The sequence below is a fragment of the Arvicola amphibius genome, chromosome 3 (assembly GCF_903992535.2).
Source record: "Arvicola amphibius chromosome 3, mArvAmp1.2, whole genome shotgun sequence".
NCBI lineage: Eukaryota > Metazoa > Chordata > Mammalia > Rodentia > Cricetidae > Arvicola > Arvicola amphibius.
The window spans coordinates 165,897,796-165,920,869 of NC_052049.1; the positions used below are offsets into that span (position 1 = coordinate 165,897,796).

The following is a 23,074-nucleotide window of genomic DNA, read 5'->3' on the forward strand; positions in this document are numbered from 1 at the left end:
GCTCTGGGCTGAGGACAGGTGATTCTCTGAGCAGAGAACATTTTCCTCTCTCTCTCTCTCTCTCTCTCTCTCTCTCTCTCTCTCTCTCTCACACACACACACACACACACACACACATCCTTCTTCCCTCCCTCCCTTCCTTCTTTCCTACCTTTCTTTTGGTTTTTCTGAGACAGGGTTTCTTTGTGTATCACTGACTGTCCTGGATGTCCTGGAATGTGCTCTGTTTGTAGACCAGGTGGGCCTTGAACTCTACCTCCTGAATGCTGGGATTAAAGGCTACCACTGCCTGTCCAAAGAACAGCTTTGAAGAGGCTTGGTGAATGCCCACATTAGGGGCCTTGCAGCTCAACCATGGAGGGTGAAGATCCCTTGGGGAAACCCACCTTAGCCGACTCCTAGCCCACAATGGTACCTCAAGGCAAAAAAGACCCCTCCTGCAGCCATTGTAGCTGACACCTGGGGATCCGTTCTCATAGTACATCCCTGGGGCCTTTGGGATCCTGGAGTTTGTCCTCTGCTTTGATGGTGCAAACAGGATTTCTCTTCTTTTCATCAAACCATTGTCATTTAATCATTATCACAAAGTTTACACGCTGTCTGGTAAAGAACCTCTCCCAAGACTCTGCCCATGAGTTCGGTTCAATCTAACCTGCGCAGGTGCATGATGGCGCCAGCATCATGCTGTCATCTAGCTTCCTCCCCCTGAGAGGATCCTCTTGAAGCAGGCTTGCCAAGTGTGTGGGACATCTGAAAAGTCCTGTGAGCTCCTATTATCCCCACACACCTACTTTCAGGGGGAGGGGGAGGAGCTTAGCGAAGGGAGGAGCTTCCTAGGGGAGTTCTTAGGTTTGCTCTTAATCTTGTACCAATGGTTTACTTTCCTCTGTGTGGTTGAATTAGAAGATTGGGCAGGGAGTTATCAGAACGTATACAGGAAAAATGTGTCCTCACTTCTAAGACCTCAAGGACTGGTGACCTGCGAGTCTCTGACTGGTAAGTGAGTTCTGGGCTCCTGGATTTGAGTTTTCTGACAGAGTTACATAGAAGGCAAAAAAAAAAAAAAAAAAAAAAAAAAAAAAGGGCTTTTTAGGAATCGAGATCCCTGCTGTCTTGGAGTCAGCTTGAGTTCAAGCTGCCTTCTGCAGGGAGGGAGCCACTGTGGTGGCAACTGGAGCCTGGCCTTTGGTGGTAAGTGATTCAGGCTTGAGTCACAGCTCCAGTGCTGGTGAACTAGGTTCACAATGTAACCCTCTAACTTTCAGTTTAGAGCTTTGGTTAATTTTCTTCTGAATTCTGTTAATTTTTGAACACATTATAGTCAATTTTTCCTCTATCTGTGCTATCATAGCTTGGGAGACTGGTGATACTTTGGCCTCTTCTAATATTTATATTAGTGTGTTTTTTCTTTTGTTTCATTGACTTGGTTAGACTTGTAAGAATAATATTGATTGGTAAAAATGATGATTGCTTTCCTTTCTTTAATATATATACTATTAGTGTACAAAGTTAAGACACTTTGTACACTAATAGTATATATATTAAATTGTCTTCCTATATAAATCTAAATCTAAGATGAATTTTTTATAATATTGCCAGGCTTGACTTGATTATATTTCACTTGAGACGTCTTTCATCTTATCAATAAGTGATATTCTTCTTCATTTTCTTGCATGCTATCTCTATTAGGATCACCAGGGTGAATTCTGATGAACTGCGTTGCTTAAGGAGAGGCCGGGAGAGCTGGAGGACATGCTGAAGGAACTCCATCTCTCCCTGTCACTGGTCCTGATGTTTGCCTGTGGCCTGCTCTACCAACTCACCCTGAGGTCTCAATGCTTCTTTGCCTGCCTGCCTCTCTTCACATCTCCACAGGGGCCGGATGGCCTCTTGCGCAGTGGACGAAGCATCGTGTTCATAGAGACGTCTGAAAGAGTGGAGCCACCTCCACTGGTCACCTGTGCTGTGGAGTCTGCTGCCAAAATCTACCCGGAGCAGCCGATCATCTTCTTTATGAAAAAGCTCAGCAATGCCACACAGCTGACCCCTAACGCCAGCTACCCAGCCTTCTCCCTGCTCTCAGCCATAGACAATGTTTTCTTTGTCCCTTTGGACATGAAAAAATTGTTTGAAGACACACCCTTGTTTTCATGGTACACCAAAGTAAGTGTGCATTGAGAGAGTCTGTGTTGAAAGGGAGAAACAGAACCAGCAAGAAAATGGGTCCAATACACTCACTGTAGACAGGCAACCCGAGGACAAGGGCTCAGGAAAGAATCAGATCTAGCCCTCAGACTAATAGGTTGGACTTCTGATTCAGGTAAATGGGAGACACATGGGTTAAGTGATTGGGCTGGTTTCCTTTGCATCCAGTCTTATTTCTTTGAGTCTCGTCGGTATTTTGGAGGCTCTTCTTAACTAAATAAATTTTTTTTTTATCTTTTCTAGGTACATGGAGCACTTATTTTTCCCTATATTTTAAAGCCCATCTATGTTAAACCTTTTCAACACCAGAGGTGGAAACTAAGCAATATTTAAGATGAAATGATGTAGGTTGAGAATTCAGCAAGTCTCAGTGGCATGCTGCTGCTCCATGAGATTGGATTATAGCGAAAAATGATCGAGAAGCCCCCAGAACTCCTAGGAATCCAATAATCCTCCTCTTAGCAGTATGTCGTAATAAGGAAATAATATTTCAGTGTAATATTGGTCCCACAGAAGATACGCAGTTGGGTAGTGTTTAAGAGAATTAGCCTGCGGTTACTCAAGGGTTCCATTAAATAGGGCTTCACTGAGCTTTTCCTTTTTGGTTTTAACTGACTTCTTATGGGAAGTATAAAACAGCATAGAATGAAAGTGTCCTCTCCATTATGATGCAATTATAATGATTTCAGCTATGCAACCATCTCTAGCATTAAAAAGAAAGGAGGAAGCCTTCATGGGGCATACACCAGTAATCCTACTACGTGGGAGGTAGAGGTAGGGAAATCAGGAATTTAAAGTCATCTTTGGCTTCATAGCAACTTGTAGGCCAGTCTGGGCTATTTGAGACTTTGTCTGAAAAAACACAAAATTCTGAAAACCAAAGACAAATCAAGTCCTTCTAACAAATAAGCAAACATAAACTAAAGAAACCAAGCAGTTATTACAACAGATGGTTGAATATGATTGAAATAGAAGTAACTTTCAGAAAGATTGATTTTATAACAAAAATTTTTTAACTTTTGTTTTTCTGAGACAGGGTTTCTCTGTGTAACAGCTCTGGCTGTCCTGGAACTCGCTTTGTAGACCAGGCTGGCCTCGAACTCACAGAGATCTGCCTGCCTCTGTCTCCCAAGTGTTGGGATTTCAGGCATGCGCCACCACCACCCAGCAGAAAGTTATTTTTTCAGAACAAATAATTTAAAAGTTGGTGTCATAACATTTGCTTATCATATGAAGTTCTATCTAAGTTCTCATCCACCCTGGGCCAAATGTCAGCAGATCTTTAAGCTTTGTGAGCCAAGTAGCAAAAGCGAGGGTTTTGCATCTATCGCTGTGTTAGTTTGCCAGGGATCAGACTTGGTGACCCTCAGCAACAGACGTTTAGGCTCTCAGCTCTGGGAGCCACAGTCACAGCTTCCTTAACAGCTTCTGGTGGCCAAGCCATTCCTTGGCTTGTATCCCATCGATCTACTTGCTGCCTCCTCCTTTAAATCCCCTTTTACCTCTGTGTGGGTACAGTCTCTGTCCACCTCTGTCCACCCCATTCTTTGAATGACATCTGTGATATTTTTCAAGGACTCAACAGCATGATCCAGGATCATCACCCCGTTTCAATATCCTTGACTTTATCACATCTGCAAACATCCTCTCCCCATATTTATAGGTTCCCAGGAATCAGGGCCTGATATCTTGGGGGCGGTAATTATTTAGCCTATTCATAAAAGGAATAATAGCCTATTCATAAAAAGAGAAGAAGCCCCTTCCTTCCCCTGCCCTGTCTTGCCTCATTAGCGGGGTTCTGGTGTGTTGGTGTGTGGTTGGCAGGCTTGAATCTAGTTCCTATCACTTTACAGTAAGCTGTAACACCCCCCCCCCCAGGGGAACACTTCTTATCGATTAGGTTGGCAGCGGCTGAGATTGAGGGAAGTTTCTGAGATCGTTATCACTTTGATCTCCAGTGACTTTTAGATGCCAATGTCCCATCTGTTCTAAGAGCCCGGAAATATCAAATTGGAACTGGCCAGGAGGAAGTGGATCAATTCAAATGTATTAAGTGTCCATATGTTAGTCTTGGCAGTTGTCAGCAGCAGGGTTCCTGGAAAGTAGGTGTCACTGTCCCAGGGGCAGCAGGATATGGAACAGGCCAGGAAGGCAGGTGGGTGCCAGGAATAGACGGGACAGACAGCCTAGTCCATGCCCCAGAACTGCTGAACCTCTCCCATACCTGGGCTAGACTGTTCTTCTCTAAACCTTGGAAAAAGAAATATTAAAGCATGTTATTTTGGGAGATGCTGCGAACTCTCTTTTTCTCACAGATGAATCACTCGGGAGGAATACTAAAGCCTCATTATGGTTCTGAACTAAGGAAACTTCAGCCCTATGTAGAACTCTATTTCGGTGTAATGGATAAACGACTTCTTGGAACCAAAATCCTTTGAAGCAAAGCTCGGGTTGTCTTATGATGGACCTAGATTTTTTTAGGAGTAAGGTGGGCCCTGCGATGCATAGCCCTTAGGTGTCTGCTCCAGCTGGGTCTGTAGGGTTCTGTGCCAGGGTGTGCAGTTACAGCATTCATGCCGGGTGTGTAGTTACAACATTCATGCTGTTATACCCTTGAGGGAGCTGGGTCATGAGGGTTCTGTCCCAGCTGGGCCTCCACAGGAGATAAATGGGGGGGGGGGCACCTGTTAGCGTCTATTGTGCCATCATTTCCTAAGGACTGCTGGGTTTGCTATATGAATCCCATAGGTAGTTGTAGCTCTCGAAGATATCCAGCATCAGCATGGGCATTGTTCTCAGTCCTCCTGCCACTCACCTAGTCTCGGGCGGATGGAAGGCTAATGCTCACATCCAGGCAGGGTTCTTCTTCTGCTTTTCTAAGGCTTTTGATGCTCTATGTCTCTCAGTTCAGTCACAACCCCTAAGTTCCCAAGTTAGACTGATAGTTTCTTTTGCATGACGACAGGTGGCTCAGGTTCAGATTCAGCTGGTACCTGAAGACAAGTGATAGAGCATCTTGATCTTTCAGTTTCTCGAGGATCTGTGCAGATTTTAGTGCTCAGAATGATCACTGATAGATGCCCGCTATGAACTCTTTCTGAGGTTTCCGCAACTGTAAATGATGGATGGTTTCCAGAAAATGCGAGGGTTTTTTTTTTTTTTTTACAAAGTTTTTGCTCGCTTGCCTTTGTTCTTCATAGTAGAATTTTAACTCATTTTTAAAAATCAGAACCAAAGGCCTTTGTTTAATCCTTTACTTGATATACTTAAATACTGAAAAACTTATTTGGGTTTTTTAATTCAAAATCTTACCATGCCAAAGGGGAACACTATGATTTATACGGATTTATTCTTCTTCCTCTGGGTGCCTCTTCTGTTTTGCTTGTATTTTAGCCTTTACAGTGATTCTTTCCTACCGACTTAGCCATCATTCTACCCAACAGCGAAGGCTGACCTGTTTTTATCTGGAATATGAACCCTGATCACTTCTCTCACTCCCACCAGATTATCACCCTCGTCCAAGGCTGGATTACCTCAAGGAGCGCCTAACCTGCTTCTTTGCTTCTGTCCCCATCCATTCCCATCGTTGGCCCAGACTCTTGTCTGCATCTCAGCTAAAGTGACCCTTGGAAAACCCATTCAGATTATAGCCCCCCACCCCCCCTTTCTGTTCAACCTGCCAAATAATTTCAAAGCTTGGTCCCATGTAGATATCATCTACATGATCTTTTTCTTTTCCGTACTGAGCTCTGTTCTCATTGCCTGCCCCTCTCCTTCCTCCACTCTGCTTCTGCCTTGTGGGCCCTTGCAGTTGCTGACGGCTCCAGTTTAGATCTTTCTTTCAGATGTTTCCACGGCGCAGGCGCACCCATCTGCAACATTCAAGTTCCGGCTGGAACCTAATGTAACATTGTGCGCTCTCTCATCCCTTTATAGTCCCCCCCCACTGGTCTTTTTATTCCTTTCATAATCCTTATCAACACCCAAATGCAGTATTTGTTTATTATCGATCTCCTCCCAGGGGGGATTTTTCCTTTTTGTTCATTGTGATGCTTTTAGTAACGTCACAGTGCTTGGTACATAGTAAATAGGTCCTCAGCAAACTTCACTGAAGGAACTTTCAAACAAACAAGGACACGTGTTCATGCAGGGGCAGATTCTTTCTCTTTCCCCCATTTTCTCAACTAGTGTATTGATTTTTCTTTCCGAGTTTCCTAGCTTGTTTTATTTTTTATTTGTTTTTAAAAATAGCAGTCTTCAACATTTTGAGGACTTAAAAAGATCCATCCTTCACAGCTTCACCTTTGTGGTTATTGTCACCCGCATGGAAGATAGACTCACACTGTTCATTGTGAAATTCCTGCTGAATTTTGCCTCTATCTTTCCACTGCTTTGATGAAAGAAAACCCATTAAAAAAAAAAAAAAAAGAAAGAAAACTTCAATAGCTGCTAAAATTTTTTGCATCGATACCAATTGCTGCAAACTCTTTACTTCAGGGGAAATTGGAGGGTGAAGGTAGGTTGAGAAATTTATACAGTTTGGCTTGCAGTCAAATAAATTTTGGGGACTCTACCTTGTTATGGTCCTTCCTAGCCACTCTTACTGCTTGCGGGCTCATTTGTACCTGTTCCCATAGGTCAACAGCAGTAAGGAGAAACACTGGCTCCATGTCAGCTCGGATGCATCCCGCCTGGCTATCATCTGGAAATACGGGGGCATCTACATGGACACCGATGTCATCTCCATCAGGCCCATCCCCGAGGAGAACTTCTTGGCAGCCCAGGGTTCCCAACACTCCAGTAATGGGGTGTTTGGGTTCCTCCCCCACCACCCCTTTCTGTGGGCCTGCATGGAGAACTTTGTGGAGCACTATAACTCAGGCATTTGGGGCAACCAAGGTCCCAAATTGATGACAAGGATGTTGAAGGTGTGGTGCAAACTCCAAGACTTCCAAGAGCTGGGTGACCTGAAGTGTCTGAATATCTCCTTCCTTCATCCCCAGAGATTTTACCCTATCCCCTATCCCGAGTGGAGGCTCTACTACCAAGTGTGGGATTCAGAGCCGAGCTTCAACAACTCCTATGCCCTGCATTTGTGGAACTACATGAATCAAGAGGGCAGGACTGTGGTTAGAGGAAGCAACACCCTGGCAGAGAATCTCTATCGAAAGCACTGTCCTAAAACTTACAGGGCTCTGATTCAAGGCACAAAAGGGGCAGTGTCCAGGGAACCGGGTACGGGTTAACAGATAGAGGGCTCCTGCTGCTATGGGGAAATCGACACTTCCGGTCTGCCCCACGCTCACTAGGTCTCCATCGTCTCTAGGGCTAGGAGCGAATCCATATCTTCAGGATTAACCTTCTCTGGTGGCAACAGCATACTTCCAAAGAAAAGTGGCTGTAAACACAGAAGTTTGTTTATCCTTTGTGGAACAGCAAGTGTGAAGGCAGGTAATTTAGGACAGGTATTTTAACAGGGGCCACGGGAAGCCTAGGCTTGAATCTTCCTGTTTGGTGTCCTAGCGTCTGTAGTCCAAGCTCCATGTGGGTGCTGAACCTCCAGCCCATCATCTGGTTATTCCAGACACTAGGATGGCAGAAGGAGGAAAGAAAAAAATGCATTTCATAAAGACTTTATGTAAGTACTTTATAAGTACAAAATACCATTTACCCTTGCATTTCCCTGGCTAGACTGTAGCTGCAAGACAGGCTGGTGGGGTAGCTAATAGGTCTGTTTATGTTCTGTTTTATTTAATATTGTGAGATTAATTTTAACACCCATCAGAATGAAAGGAACATGGTTGCTGTTGATTTGATTTTTGAGACAAGGTCCCTTGATGCAGTCCTAGAACTCACGATGTAGACCAGAATAGCATCCAACTCAGAGATCTCCCTGCCTCTGCCTCCTGAGGGCTGGGATTAAAGGCATGTGGCATCATACCCAGTCCTTGACTTTGATGTCTATATTAATCCACTTTCTGCTGCTATAACAAAATACTGGAAGTGGTAAATTTATTAAGAAAAGAGATTTATTTACCTCTTAGATTTGGAGGTTGGAATCTTGACTGAGATGACTCTGTCTGTTTGGCCTCTAGTGAAGCCCTCATGGAGGAAGGCATAACAGTGGCAGGACACATGGAGAAGAGGTCACATGGTAAATTGGGAAGCCAGAAAAGTGGAGGAACCAGTCCCCTTGTCACGCACCCCTATGGGAGTGGTCAGGGGGGAGGTCTTGCTGTCTATCCTGGGTGGGCCTCAAGCTCTCGGTCCTTTCTCCTAAGCCTCAGAAGGCTGGGATCACAGGTGTGTGCCACCATGGCCAGCGCAGGCTTCCTCTTTTTGTAAGAACTAACTGCAATCCCATCAAAGGTGCATTCATTCCTTCGGATGATGGAACCCTCCCATGAGTTCATTGCATCCCCCTTCTTCTCAAATGTTCCACCACCCCTCCACATTGTCACACTGGAGAATGAGCTTAAAACACAGGAGCCCACGTGTAAATTACAGCCGTGTTCACTAATCCATTAAGTCAGTAAATGCTGATCGGTTTTCCTGGGTACCAAGCACTAATTTAGGAGCCAAAGATGAGGGCGAACCAGAAAGCCTTGGTCTCAGCACATATGTCCTGACTACTGGCTGCTTGTCCTCAGGAGCGTCTCCTCCCATCCCCAGCCTTCCTTCCACACACCGTCGCTTTCCGATGCATGCATCTGCCCAATCACAGTTGTTGCTTCAGAGCATATGACGAGCTCGAGCCATTGAAATCTGCTTCTTCCTAGGTTCAGATGAAAACTGACTTCCTCCAAGCATCACGCTGTATACCATAAACACATGTGATTTTTATTTTTCAATTAAGATACAAATAAATTCACTTCTGCCTCTCAAGAGGCATGAAAATTAACATTATTGATTTTTTTTCTGTAAGCAGTTATCAGCCAAGGCTTTCTAGAATTTTCCTCCTGGTTGTTTGCTTTATGGAAAAATTTATACTTTTTTTCCAAACACAAAATTATGATGTCTTATGCAACTCTACATCCATCTGTTGCCTTTTATTCTTAAATTTTCTTTTTCAAGAATCAGGGCTCTGATAGTCTTATTTAAAAATTGGGGGAGATGGCTCACTGGGCAAAGGTGCTTGCTGCCAAACCTGATGACCCGAATATGAGCCTTCGAACTCATGTGGTAGAAAGGAGAACCAATTCCTGCAAGATGACCTCTGACCTCCACATGTGTGTGCTGTGGTGTACATGTGCACACACACACACACACACACACACACACACAATGTAAAGAAACCAAACAAACCAAAACTTTCACAAGTCCTGTGTCCTGCCTTGGATTTATGTATTCCATTATTTGCTGTAGTCTCTGACATCTCACTCACCAGTCAGGTTGTGCATCCCTCTTTCCCACGATGATGCCCTCTCTTTGTGTCCCTGAGACAGTGTACCCTGGTGTTCAGTGTTTCGCAAATGAGAATTCCATGTTAGCCCTGTTGGGAAGGAGCAGGTCAGCTCTTATTGCTGTCTCTGAAGAATGCTTTCCAGCTAACTGCCCTGAAGACAGACGTTTGAGGGAGTTAAGTGAAAACCCTCTGAACTTCTCAAACATATATACGGTTTCCAGTGAGACCAAATAGTCAACAGTAATGTCACACGAGATTCCTTAGGCTGATTTCTACTTGTACGGATTTATTTTTTTTTTTTTTAGGCAATAATGATACTTTGATGTTTAGAGAGTCCCTTGTTTTGCAGTAAAGGAGTTTTTGATTAGTAAGTGTGCAAAATAAATTAATAACTTGTAAGGAATACCATCTGTAAGGTAGAAAAGGGTGAATTTAAAACACTTCTAGTGGCTTGAGGAAAACAGAGCAATGCAATTTTTTTTTGTTCATTTTGAAAAGGTTGATTGTTACCTATGTTTAATGGGATTTATATTTTCTTATCCTATGCAGTATATAATAACATTTTTTTAAATGTTGGGATATTTTTCTATTTTTATTGATCTGTAACTACTCTATGTTTAGAACACTAATATTTTATTATTATGCTGCTATTTTTCAGTCTGTCCTTTTTTGATTGTACTATTTAAATTAAAAATATTCTTTCGTAATTTCACATATGAGTATAATGCATTTAAATTATATCCAATTAGTGCTGCCTGTCTGTATATGACTGTAGAATACCACCCACTGAAACACGGGCACCCTCCCACAGGCCATACCATTGAAGAAAGCTGACTCCCCTGTCTCAGCATCCACCGACTGATAATAGCTCCTCAGAGAAAGGTAGGGCCTCATGAGTCCCTTCCTTCTCTTGCGGTTGACTGGGTTGATTTTGTGCCATCTTGGATCACCGACTACAGCTCCTGTGGACCCATGAGTTCTTTGGCCCTGTTCCGTCCAGAAGACGTTAGTTCCCAGCAGTCTTCCCTGACCTCTGCCTCTTAAAATCTTTTCCATCCTCTCTTCTGTGATGTTTCCTGAGTCTTGGGGATAAGGAGTTAGGATATATATGTCACATTTAGGAATGAACATCCAACAGTCTCACTTATTTTTGGTAGTTTGACCTGCTTTGAGTCTTTGTATTGATTGCCATCTGCATAAGAAATTTATCTGGAGCTGGGCTGTGGTGGCACACGCCTTTAATCCCAGCACTCGGGAGGCAGAGGCAGGTGGATCTCTGTGAGTTCAAGGCCAGCCTGGTCTACAGAGTGAGTTCCAGGACAGGTTCCAAACCTACACAGAGAAACCCTGTCTCAAAAAAAAAAAAAAAAAAAACAAAAAACAAAAAAACAAAAAACAAAACAAAACAAAAAACCCATGAAAACAAAACAAACCCAAAAAAGAAGTGTGGCCTTGTTTAAGGAAGTGGGTCACTGGGGGTGGGCTTTGAGATCCAGTGGCTCGCTCTTCTCTTCCTGCTGCCTGTGGATCAGAATATAGAACTCTCAGCTACTTCTCCAGCACCATTCCTGCCATGTCTACTGCCACATTGAGTTTGCCTTAGCAAAGGAAGGCAACCAATTTATTCATGGGGAAACTGAGGCTGGTGGAAATCACACACAGGTACCTTTGGCTGATTTCCACAAACTTTGAGGATTACAGTGAGAAGACAGCTGGGAAGCCAATAGCCAAGCATACTCAGTGTGCACCCCAAAAGACATACCATGGACCACCCAGGCCTAGCTGAGCCTAGAGATCCTGGGGCTCATTTACAACCCTGAGAGTTAAGAGTTTATTTTTTCTTCTTTACAGCTAAAAAAAAAAAAATAGTGCAAATCAGAGAGGTTATAGTGACTTTCTCAGGATCATACAGTTTGGGAATGAGAAATATGGATTTGTCCTTGATTTCAAAGACTGGATACTTTGCTCTCAGGTAGAAGGGAGGAAGAGCAATATTTGTTACTGAAGGACGTAATATAGATATTCTTATTTGTTTCTGGTTTCTGATTAACATTTCCTCCCACACTTAAAATTTGTGATAAAATCTATCATCTATCTATCTATCTATCTATCTATCTGTCATCTAATAAGTTTTGCTGTTTTAGCCATTTTTAGTGTAAAATTCAGGATGTTAAGCATTCATATTGTCACTGCAGGCATGCCTGGAAGTTGCTCACCGTTCCCAGCTGAAGCTCTGCACTTATCAAGGGTAACTCTAAAGTACGGATAATAAAAACCAGGGACAGATATTGGGGTCTAACCCAAAAAGCAGAAAAACAAAGCAGCCAAGCCACTAGAGAAGTCTTACCTCTACCAAGGCTGAGTGACTGCAGACTAAGCAGACTAAGCCTCTCTCTCCCCTCTCATTTTATATTCCCTCTAGTGCTGGGATTAAAGGAGTAGGCCACCACCACCTGGATTTGTTTTCTGCATTGATCTTGTGTAGCCCAGGGTGGCCTTGAACTCACAGAGATCCGTCTGCTTCTGCCTCCCAAATCCTGGGGTTAAAGGTGTGTGCCACCACTGCCTGACCTCCAGTGGTTTAGCTTTTCTCTTCTGATCTTTAGGTAAGCTTTATTTATTTAAACACAAATAAAATATCACTATACAACTTCTTACTTCCCATCTCTATTGGTCCTGGCAACCACTCTCCTATGTTCTGTCCTGTGCAGTGGTTTGAATGGAAATGATCCCCACAGGTCCCCACAAAATGGCACAATTAGGAGGTATGTGTGGCCTTGTTGAAGAAAGTGTGGCCTCATTGGAGAAAGTATGCCACTGGGAGTGGACTTTGAGGTCTCAGAAGCTCAAGCCAGGTCCAGTGTGACACTTTCTATTCCTGCTCCCTGCCAAGCTGGATGTGGAACCCCCCAGCCACCTCTCCAGCACCATGTCTGTCTGCATGCTTCCTGCCATGATGATAATGGACTAAACTTCTGAAGTGTAAGCCAGCCCCAATTAAATGTTTTCTTTTATAAGAGCTGCTGTGGTCATGGTGTGTTGAGATAATCTTCACAGCAATAGAAATGCTAAATCACCCTGTAAGTGGAACCGCAAGCCTCTTTCCTTTTATAATGAGCTTGTTTACTTTGCTTATCTGTTAGCTCGTCAATATAAAAATCAGTATATAATGGCTGGGCGGTAGTGATGCACTCAAGAGGCAAAGACAGGAGGATCTTTGTAAGTTTGAGGCCAGCCTGGTCTACAGAAAAACCCTGTCTTGAAAAACTAACTCCCTCCTCCCCCCCAAAAATCAGCATATAAAAGGAAGAAGGTTTATTTTTGCTCATGGGTCTAGAGATTTCAATCGAGGGCAGAGTTGTTTCCCCCATTGCTTTGGCTTGTGGAAATCTGTCTTAGTAGAGTAAAATCTCTCACCCCAGGCAGGAAAGCAGGATCTGGGGGCTCACTGTTACATTCAAGGTCTCTACCTAATACATTGAAGTCTACCAGCTAGGTACCATCTCTTAAATGTCCCACCAGCTTTCTGCAGTACCATGCTAGAGCCCAAGGCTTTACCACATGGACTTGGGGACACTTAACCAAACAACAGCAGTGATGTTATTATGAACGGGGACTCCAGAAAGGGATCAGGTCATGAGTCCCAATCATGACTTCATAGCTGGATTCAGTGCCCTTCTAGAAAAATCTCCAAAGGACGACTAGACCCTTTTGTGGGTCCCTCAGGAAACAGGTGTTCAGCAAAATCTGCTCATGCCTTGATCTTAGACTTCCTGTTGGGTCTGTAGTAATTTTATCATAGTAATTTAAATACACAAAGATCAAGTTGATTCATGTTATAGCATGTTATAACACATACCAGTACTTCCTTCCTCTTTAAGGGTGAATGATATTCCATTATATGTATAAACCACGCACTGCTTATCCAATTGGCTGTCAATGGGCACTTGTTTCTGCATTTTGGCTGTCATGAATAATACTAGTATTTTATTTTACAGTGTGTGTGTGTGTGTGTGTGTGTGTGTGTGTGTGTGTGTGCTCAAATATCAGAAAGCAGCTTCCAGGAGATTTTTGCTTTCCTTCCACTGTGTGGGTTATAGGAGTTCAACTCAGGATATCAGACTAGGTGACAAAGCCTGTTACCTGCTGAGCCATCTTGCCAGCCGGATAGTGCTATTTTAAATACCAGTGTCCCACAACCAAGGCCACTATTGCAAAGGATTGCGTTTAATTGGGAGTTTAACAGTTTCAGAGGCTTAGTCCATTATCACAGAGGGGATGGCAGAAAGCAGGCATCATGATGGAGAAGTAGCTGAGAGATACATCCTGATCTGCAAGCAGAGAGAAAGAGAGACTTGGCATGGTCTTTTTGAAACTTCAGAGCTCACCCAGAGGGACACACTTCCTCCAACAAGACCACACCTCCCAATCCTTCCAATCCTTTTAAACAGCGCCACTCCCTGAGGACATTCAAAGCATTCAAAGCCTATGGGAATCATTCTAATTCAAGACACAACACGTTAATTGCTGGATCACATGGCAACCCAAAGTAACTTCTCCACGGAATCCCCATTTTCTTTTCAACAGCAGCAATACCATTTTGTATCCCATCAACAACGCACAGAAATTTGAGTTTCTCCCCACCATTGCCAACACTCACTTCCAGTGCTTTCATTCTTGCTGTCCCAAGATGCAGAGCTTGGCATATGGAAGCTGTGCTGAGAGGAAGGCCCTAGAATTCAACCCCCACCTCCAACTTAAAATTAATGAGCCATAACGAGAAGGAAGCAGGGCCCATAATCAGGAGAGAGAAAATAATCCCCCCCCCCCCAATTCCTGCCCCAGCTTTCTGGATCCGGATAAGGGATCCGGAAAGCGATTGCCATCTGAAGTATCTCCTAATGTGGGCCTTGACCAAATAAATCCCTTTAGTTTGGCGGGCTGCAGAGATGCTTGCAGAGGGTGAGGGGCAGCAGCAGCTGCCATAGTTTGCCTTAGGAAGTGGCTGCATTATGCCGTGGGTGAGATGTGGAAGTGAAGGGATAGCGACAAAGGAGTCTGTCCTGACGCCCACGAAGGCCTGCGAACTTGGATGTTGGATTTTGTTAACGGAGTCAAAGAGGCATTCCCTCCTTCCCCTTTTCCCTACAGCTCTAAAAATAGCTGTTCCCGGGCGCTGGGGAGAGGCTCCGCCTCTGCTGTGGGTGGGGGTGGGAGGCACCGGAGACCCTGGGCTCTGAGCTACTACTTGGCGAGAGGCGTGCAGGATCCCTACATTCGGCTAGTAGTGTCCGCGTGACTGGCAGCATCCTCGGACTGCACTGCTGGAGATGGGGTGAGTCTGGACCTGTGGGTGGGGTGAGTGAAGACGTGGCATCTCTCCCAGACCTCAAATCACCAGCCCCTGCTCCGGGTGGACCCCCAGGGTGACCCAGGCCTCCCCGGAAAACTATGCCTGGAATCCAGCCGGGAGCCGCGGGAGGCAGCGTGGTTCCAAGCGGCGCTACTCGGCCGGCCGCTGCGCGCGCAGGTTAAACATTAGCATTAGCGGCCGGGGTCACCCAGCCAGGAGCCGAGCTCAGGACGTCCAGCTCCCTGTACCTCCATCTCAGCGGCCTCGGATTGTTTTGGACTGAGATACCTTACCGGCGAAGAACTCTCATGCTCGGAAGCGTGGAATGGGATGACTGATACCCAACTCCCCCGCCCCACCCCCACCCCCACCCTGTCTTCTTCGGGAGGGTGGTTTTGGGAATGGAGTTTTTGAAAACAGTAAAAGGATCTAAGGGGCTGACGATCTGAGTTCCGTAGGGAAGGGATCGGGGGTCGGGGGGTCGGTTTCTAACAAGATGAATTTTGAACAAACATTGGCATCTCTAGTTCCTCAGCTTCCGGTCCCTGGCTGAAGTTTAGCAGGAGCACAGCGTTAGCAATAGGAAGTGAATGTGATTTCAAGTCCACGGGAGACTGGGTAGGCATAGGGCAAGAGTGTACAAGGCAGGAACAGAGTACCGGGCTTGGGTAGGACTGATTGCCTTTACAAAGGATCCCCAAGGGCCCAGGGCTTGTGCTGTCCCGGCCATGTCCCCAGGAGTTGATTTCTAGCAGAATTAGGTGAGGCCTAGTGAGTGTGAGATGTTTGAACCCTGCCTGCTCCATCTGCCTGTGACTGTGCCTGTGTTGTGTCTCCTTCCTTCCCCCAGGTGTGGTCTGGCAGGTGCAAACAACCTTGCTCTGAGATTGTCTGCTAGCACCAAGCACCGGGAGACCTCTGCCTCCTATAGTTTTAGATGCGGGTCTTAGATTGGGAGCAGAACCCTCTTGTGCAGCTGGGCTGTGGGTTCTACCTTGGGAGCGGAACTTTTGTCAGAAGGTTAATTGGCTACCCAGATCACCAAGTGGAGAAGGGGACCGCTTGGTAGGCAGTTCTGAATGGCCTGTGGCCTCTTTACAGAAAGGCAGTGTGGCCAACAAGGCAGACTGACCGCTTGCCTCTTACCAGAGCTGGCGATTCTAGGGAGGGGTCCTGCTAAAGGTGGAAAATTCTGCTAGGAAACAACAACGCTTTAATAGACAAGAAACACTGGCACAGCCTGTCAGTTTTCTTTCCAATGTGAAGCAGGTTTTGTTTGTTCTTGACACTTCTGTGCCTGGCATAATAGGTCATGCTGCCCTAGTCCTCTGCTCTGAGATACTCTCAGGAGGTATCCGTTAAGGCTCCACTTCCATCTTTTATTTTAAAGAAAATTTCTTTTTTGTGACAAACATTCACAATAAGCTTTTATAAATATTTTTTCTGAATTCTTTGAATCTCCCACATGTATTCTGATCATACTCCCCAGCCCTCGCCACCCAACCTTGAGATCCCCCTGTGTTTCTCCCCCTCTCCTCCCCTCCCCCATCCAATCGTCTTGTCCTTCTGCTCTTGTGAGTAGGGCCTGCCTTGGAGTATGGTTGACCTGCAGGGGTCTTGTAGGTGCTCTCCTGGTACTGTATTTAAAAACTTCTCCTTGGAGCTGGAGATGTAGCTTGGTGGTAGAGCTCATACTTAGCGTGGGCAAGGCCCTGAACTGGGTGCCCACTGGCACACCCACACCAACAAGCAGTAAAGAGGAAACCGTTTAAAGTTGCTGGGCAGAGGGGGCCGGCTACAAGGAGTAGCCTCTGGGAGTGGATCTCTCTTTTGCTGCTTGGCAGTTCTGAGAGTGGATACAGCCCCTAGACGCCTTTTTAACTTTTAAGAAAACATTTCTTTAGTAAAACAAGAAGCTCTAAGATCTAGACTAGGGTCTGTGAAAGTGTTCTGCAGTCCTCGCTCCCTAGCTCCCTAGCTCATTCCCATCAGGGCCTCCAGCACTCCCTGGCCTCTGGTGTGCAGAGAGCCTGTTTGCAAACTGTGGGAAGGTTTCCTTGGCAGCCATGACAATTAGCACTAATGACAAGCCCGGGAGTTCCCCAGGGCAGGCGCTGTGAAGTTAGCTTGGAAGCCAGGGCAAGTTTGTAAATGATTGCCCGCAGCCCGGAGAAGCCTGACCCTTCCAGAACCTTCCTCTTGCTTTCATTTTGAGGAAGAAAGAGACAGTGAGATGTGTAGATGCCATTTATATGAAAAAAGAATTCGATGTTTGGGCAGTTTTGTGAATATTACTTTGGCAGAAGAGCCATACAGCTTCCGGGATTTGTTTTCTCATGGAACCGCTGGCTTGGAAGGTAGTAAACACCGCCGCTGGGTGTGGAACTGCTCTGGGGGAAATGAACATTCTCTTGTGGTGTAGCAATACTAAGCATAAAGCTCCATTTTGATCACGAACTCATGAGAGTAAAGTCAGATTGCAGAGTTTCCCTGAACCCCATCAGAACGTGTAGATACAGGTAACACATCCTCAGGTTTCCTAATGCCGGTGAATCATCTCTCCTTTGTGTTTCTGTTCCCACATGTGGGAAAACGGTCTGCTGATAGCTCGGTCTGGAGAAGGATGAGTCCCTGCCCCTGGGGTGTGCGGTTTCTTGGTAACCAGCAACACGCTCATGTGGCTTTGTCTTCTGCCTATCCTTACCAGGAAGCAGGCTTTGGAGCTGAAGTACATTGAGGATTTAAGGACTCCCGCACTGACCCTGTCATGATTGGCTGCGAACGCCGGCAGTCTTTCCGTTCTGCTCAAGAAAGCCCAGGTACTGTATTTCCACAATGAAAAATAATCTGTTTATCATTTGTATGCCATCACTGCCATCGTCAATGGGAGGTCTGTTGTAATTCAGCTTTGTGGAGTCAGACAGAAATCGCACCTTCAGTCTGGTACAGTGTCTGGCAGGTAGGTGCTTGATAAATAACAGCTGCAGCCATCAATCAGATCACCATGTATATCATTTCCCACATTCCTAGCCTATCCTTTGAAGCCAGAATCCCCAGACCTCTAGAGTCACAGAAGGAGATAGGAGTGATACTTTTGGGGGTGCAGTAAAACCTCATGAATTGAGAACTCAACTTCAGAATTCTATGTAAGCAGAGTAAGATCTCCCCTCACAGTGTTTATGAAGTTTGCTTTCGCTGTGAAAAGAAAGGTTTGAGAGATACTAGGAGAGCAAGCTGTGAAGCCACGTCTTGACAGCCGTGCTGGGCAGTGGGAAGGCTCACTGATGTGCCTGAGCCCACCCACAAGAGCCGATAGTAGCCAGCAGGATTAATCTGTGACTGCTGGTCGTCCATGCATGTAACACTTCACTGTGACCGCATTTCCTGGTAGTGAGTCCAAAGGAAAGACAGCTAACTCATTTGTCCTGTTGATCCTCACTCTTGGTGGGCTTCGCCTCATTTCCCCAGAGTCCCAAGAACACAGAGTTGTGAGGCAAATAGTATAAGGTTTTGGAAGCTTTGTCCAGTTTAATAGCTACCAGTAAATGGGTCAGAGATGGAGATGCAATAGACAGGGGAAAGGAAGGAATAGACAGGAATAAGACAATGTGTAGATCTCCCCTGAAGATCTCAGGCATGGGGGTGTACACGGGGAAGAAGGCCACAGCAGTGTCTTGGTGGGATCCCTTCTTGGATCCTACCTTGACATCACTCTCTAGGGTAAATTCTGCATATTTTCTGTCTTTTCAGAGAATAAACTCTGGAGCCAGGCTCTGTAATTAGGTGACGTGGGGAAATCATGCCCCTCCTCATCCGCTCTCCCAGTTTCTTCATCTGTGTAATGGGTTGCTGTGAGAATTAAGCAGGACAACCCGTGTAAAACCTGAAAACTGGAGTTCAGAGATGTTTCATTTCTCCCTCCTCCATCCCCACGTCCCCTTCCTTCACGGTGGCAGGGGCCATTGTCTGGGACCCCCTGGTTCTGACTTGCCGTGCCTGGAGCTCTTTGCAAGGGCTTGGGAGTCGTTTGCTGACATGGACCAGAGTGAGTTCTCAGTGCTCTGGGGTCCCAGAGAAGAGCCAGGAAATTTGAACTCTGGGCCTGGAAGAGATTTCTGGTGACAGTCAGGATGAGCAGAGTATTGAAGCATGTGTCCGTCCTGAGCAGGAACAGAAGGAAGTGGCAGGGAGCGATCTATCCTGAGGGACCACAGAAGTAGCAGATGAAAGTCAGACCGGAGTTGGGCTGCATGAGTTTGAATCTGGACCTTGGGCAAGTATCTTCATTCCCCATTACTCAGGATGTGATGTCAGCTCATTAGGAATTTTTTTAAATACATTTTTTATGTGTACAAGCGTCTGCCTGCATGTATGTTTATGTACCACACGCTTGCCTGATGCCTGCAGAGGCCAGAAAAAGGCTTTGGATTCCCTGGAACTGGAGTTGTGAGCTGTCATGTAGGTGCTGTGAATCGAACCTGGGGTTCTCTGTAAGCAGCTAGTCCTCTTAACTGCTGAGCCATCACTCTGACCCCTAGGAATTGTTTTGAGAAACTCCCCATCACCGTAATCCTCAGCTCTCCATTGCAGAGGGTGTTTTCCTCTGCTGCCCTTTACCTTAGTGTGTGTGTGTGTGTGTGTGTGTGTGTGTGTGTGTTTGTGTGTGTTGTAGAGGAGGGAGTGTGGCATGCACATGGAGGACAGAGGAAAACTTTGTGGAGTCACTTCTCCCACATTTATGGGGGTCCTAGGGATCTAACGTAGGTCATCAGAATTATGAGGTATGTACTTTACCTGAAGAACCAACCATCTTTTTTTTTGGTTTTTCGAGACAGGGTTTCTCTGTGGCTTTGGAGCCTGTCCTGGAACTAGCTCTTGTAGACCAGGCTGGTCTCGAACTCACAGAAGAACCAACCATCTTATGGGACCTCCACCTTGGTTATTTGAGGCAGGGTCTCTTGCTGAACCCAGAGCTCATGGATTGACTAGATTGGCTGGCCACTGGATTCCAGGGATCTGCCCGTGTTTGTCCCCTCCCTCGTGCTGGGGTTACATGCATGTGCTATCATGCTTGGCTTTTATGTGGGTTCTGGGAAATGCAGATGCCATTTGTTATGTGTCTGGGGGTAGACACCTTACCAAGTAGGCTAGCTCCTAGCCCTGGTTCTGGGTTCTAACATGATCTCAGATGATGAACTGGGAGCTGGTCCAGGGAGTGGAGGACTCTGAGAAGCACAGCTTTATTGCATTCCAGACACCGGGGCAGAGAGTCAGTTTGTCATCAAGCATGTGCTGAGGTTTCTCTTACCTGCATCTCATGCATTTAATGCTACTTTCCCGACACTGTTGGAACTTGGGTTTGAAATCTAAGCAGTTTGGAAGAGTTGGATCCAATAGTTGAAAGAGGCAGAAAGGACCTAAGCAAAGAAACTTGAGGGTAGCCCGAGGCTCAGTCAAGAGCAAAGTAGCTGTAGTGGTGGATATATGAACTCATCTTCAGAAGAATACAGTGAGACGTGGGCCGAAGGTGAACAGCAGATGAATGTCAGGGGTACCCCTACCCCTGCCTTAAAGGAAAGGCAAAAGAATAGTCATTGCTGAACAGGAGCGTTCAGAGAGAGAGAGAGAGAAAGAGAGAGAGGGATAGTGGAGAGAGCTGGTGCTGAAGAGCTGCGTGTGTCATTATCATTAGAAAGAGGACTGTTGGCAAACACAGGAGGCCAAAGCTTAAATAGTTAAAGAGCGAGGTTCTAAGACCTGGGAGGACAGGAAACGGGTGTCCTGTTACACCCCTGTGCATGCCTGGTAACCTGCTGTTGCTCAGAGGCAGGGCTTGTTGTGAGCAGTTGTCTCCGAGGCCCTGCTGGTGTGGCTGCAGCTTGGAGCTAAGCATGGTGAGTACCATGTCAGACAGCTCCTGTTTGGCTTGCAACCTGACACATGGAATGGGGCAGGAATGTACTGGTCTTCTGGTAGCCGTGGCAGGATACTTATGCTGGATGTTGTTTTTGGAAGAGCATCTGAGAAAGGAAACAGAAAAGCTAGGCTCAAGGTATCCTGTGGCCAGTCTGAGAACCAACCAAAGAGGTCTGCAGCTAGCACGGTGGCAGCAAGGAGCCACACTGATCCCCAAGGTGGGGAGCAGAGGTGTGGGTAGTACAACCCACACTACCACAGTGTTAGCAGCTGGGCTAAGCCTAAACAGGTATACAATAACCAAGGGGAGACTTTGTGAATGAATAAATTAAAGGAAAAGGGGTGAGCCTTTAGTCAAAGTAAAACTTCAAGAGGAGAACCTTATTACAGTTGAGTAGTTCAGGCCCACAAACTTTGGATGGACTTGAATGTGTAGCTGCAGTTCAGCTTGGGTTTCCCTTGTTGGGAAGACCACACATCCTATGCAGACTCCTGTTTGGTTTGTACAATGGTACTGTATGTGAAGGGAGCAGGCAAAAGCACCTTAGCCATTTTGACTTCAAACTTCATTTTACCTGTAGGGTGAAATAAAGTTCAGGTTCCCAAGCCCTAGGGGCGCTGAGACCACCCCCCTCCCTAAATCATAGAAATAGTGATTATGCATCTCTAGAAACATGGCTGGTCCAAACAACAGAAAGAACAAATGAATCCGATCGGTTGGGCTAAAAGACTTGCATGTGTGTCAGTTGACAACGATGGAACACACAAGGAAACCCCTAATCTTTGATGACTGATGGGTGAAAACTGTAACCGTAACTTGGCAACAAATGTTTTTGAATTTTATGCTTATAAACCCCACTTCTGCTCCTTTCACTTAGCCAGGAGAAAGAAGGCTCCCGAGTCCTTGTTCTGCAGCCCTGATCTATCAGTGACCCTCTCCTGTGGCAAATTATTAAAATCCTTGGAACCCATAATGTTGTCTCTCTCCTCCCCCGTGGTGTGTAATAGACTAGGTATAACATATCTACTTGTAGATTCATACTTAAAGATTGCATGAAGCATGCTGGTGTTACCTCTGCGGCCAACTCCTATCCCCCCCTTTCTCATAGCCCCTGGGAAGCAGGTGGAGTTGGGCTGGCCATTGCCACTATCGGTTCCAGAGGAAGGCAGTTCAGAAGGGACAGGGACTTTCCTAGAGCCCTTTCTCTGCCCACCTAGCCCCACTGTTTCTTCTAGGCTTCTTTTCTTTCGTGAGTTTTGTGACCTCTTGTGTAGTTACTTTCCTCATTGTTTTAACAAATACCTGACAAAAACTACTTAAGGACACATGGGTCTCTTTTGACTTACTACTTAAAGGAATAGTTCATTATAGTGGAGCATGGGCTTGGAAGTAGGGTTGTGAGGTGGCTAACCACTGCTTCCACAGACAGGAAGCAGAGAATGCTGCCTTACCCAGTGTGGGACTTCAGGCTAGTGGACGGACCCATATCTGGGGCGGGGCTTCCCTCGTGGTTAATTTTCTCTGGAAACACCCGCCTGATAGACAAGCTGAGAGGTGTGTCTCCTAGGTGACTCCAAGCCCAGTCAAGTTGGCAAGGAAGATAAACAAAAACACTTTTTTCCCCACCTTCGGATTGCATTTCAATGATTGGATCACGCAGGCTGGAAAGAACTTGGTAAATGGGAAAACCTGTACCTTTTCTCACCTTAGACTCTCAGTCTGCAAGGACAAAAACTGCATTATTATTATTATTGTTGCTGTTGTTATTTTAGTTCAAAAAATAATAAAAGTAATAGGTAATGGTGAGAAGAAGTTTGAATAGCACAGAGAGGTGGAAACTGGAAAAAAAAATGAAACTCTAACAGCCACTTTCATTTCCTATAAGTAGTCAGTGCTAGTAGCTCTTGGCTGTTTGAGAAAGCCTGTGATTATGAAATCAGGCGCGTAAATGGATCACAAGACTAGCAAGTGTGCACATTTTACACAATCAGGACAGCTGTAAATCACTCTGGTGAGCACTGGGTAAGGCTCATTATTCTGTCTAATTACCTGCTATCTGTTTGCCCACCATCGATCCTTTTAATTTATCTCCTGGGCTCAGAAATTCATCCCAATGAGATCGATCTGTATGTAATCTTTCTGAATTATTATTAAATGTGGTTGTATTAATATTAAACCAGAAACGGCATACATG

General features: G+C 45.6%; 2 protein-coding genes across 5 annotated transcripts in view; both read left to right on the top strand.

Annotated features, from left to right (window-relative positions):
- Positions 1 to 874: 874 nt before the first annotated feature.
- A4gnt (alpha-1,4-N-acetylglucosaminyltransferase) lies at positions 875 to 7,566 on the top strand. Its single transcript, XM_038321244.1, has 3 exons — positions 875 to 996; positions 1,690 to 2,163; positions 6,843 to 7,566. Exons 2-3 carry the CDS (start codon positions 1,753 to 1,755, stop codon positions 7,449 to 7,451), a joined length of 1,020 nt encoding a protein of 339 aa, XP_038177172.1. The 5' UTR covers positions 875 to 996; positions 1,690 to 1,752; the 3' UTR covers positions 7,452 to 7,566.
- A 7,270-nt stretch (positions 7,567 to 14,836) lies between these two features.
- Dzip1l (DAZ interacting zinc finger protein 1 like) overlaps positions 14,837 to 23,074 on the top strand; it is a 40,695-nt gene continuing 32,457 nt past the window's right edge. Inside the window, exons 1-2 of one of the 4 annotated variants that reach the window (XM_038323662.1) lie at positions 14,837 to 14,945; positions 17,671 to 17,782. The gene's annotated coding sequence lies outside the window, so the exon portion shown is untranslated. Of the gene's footprint in view, positions 14,946 to 17,088; positions 17,321 to 17,360; positions 17,483 to 17,670; positions 17,783 to 23,074 lie in introns of those variants that run through there. The other 3 variants (XM_038323664.1, XM_038323661.1, XM_038323663.1) reach the window with 3 other exon arrangements.

Coding starts and splice junctions, on each gene's coding strand:
- A4gnt (XM_038321244.1), top strand. CDS start 1,753: ATGCTGAAGGAACTCCATCTCTCCCTGTCACTGGTCCTGATGTTTGCC. Junction 2,164..6,842: donor TGTTTTCATGGTACACCAAA/GTAAGTGTGCAT, acceptor CTGTTCCCATAG/GTCAACAGCAGTAAGGAGAA.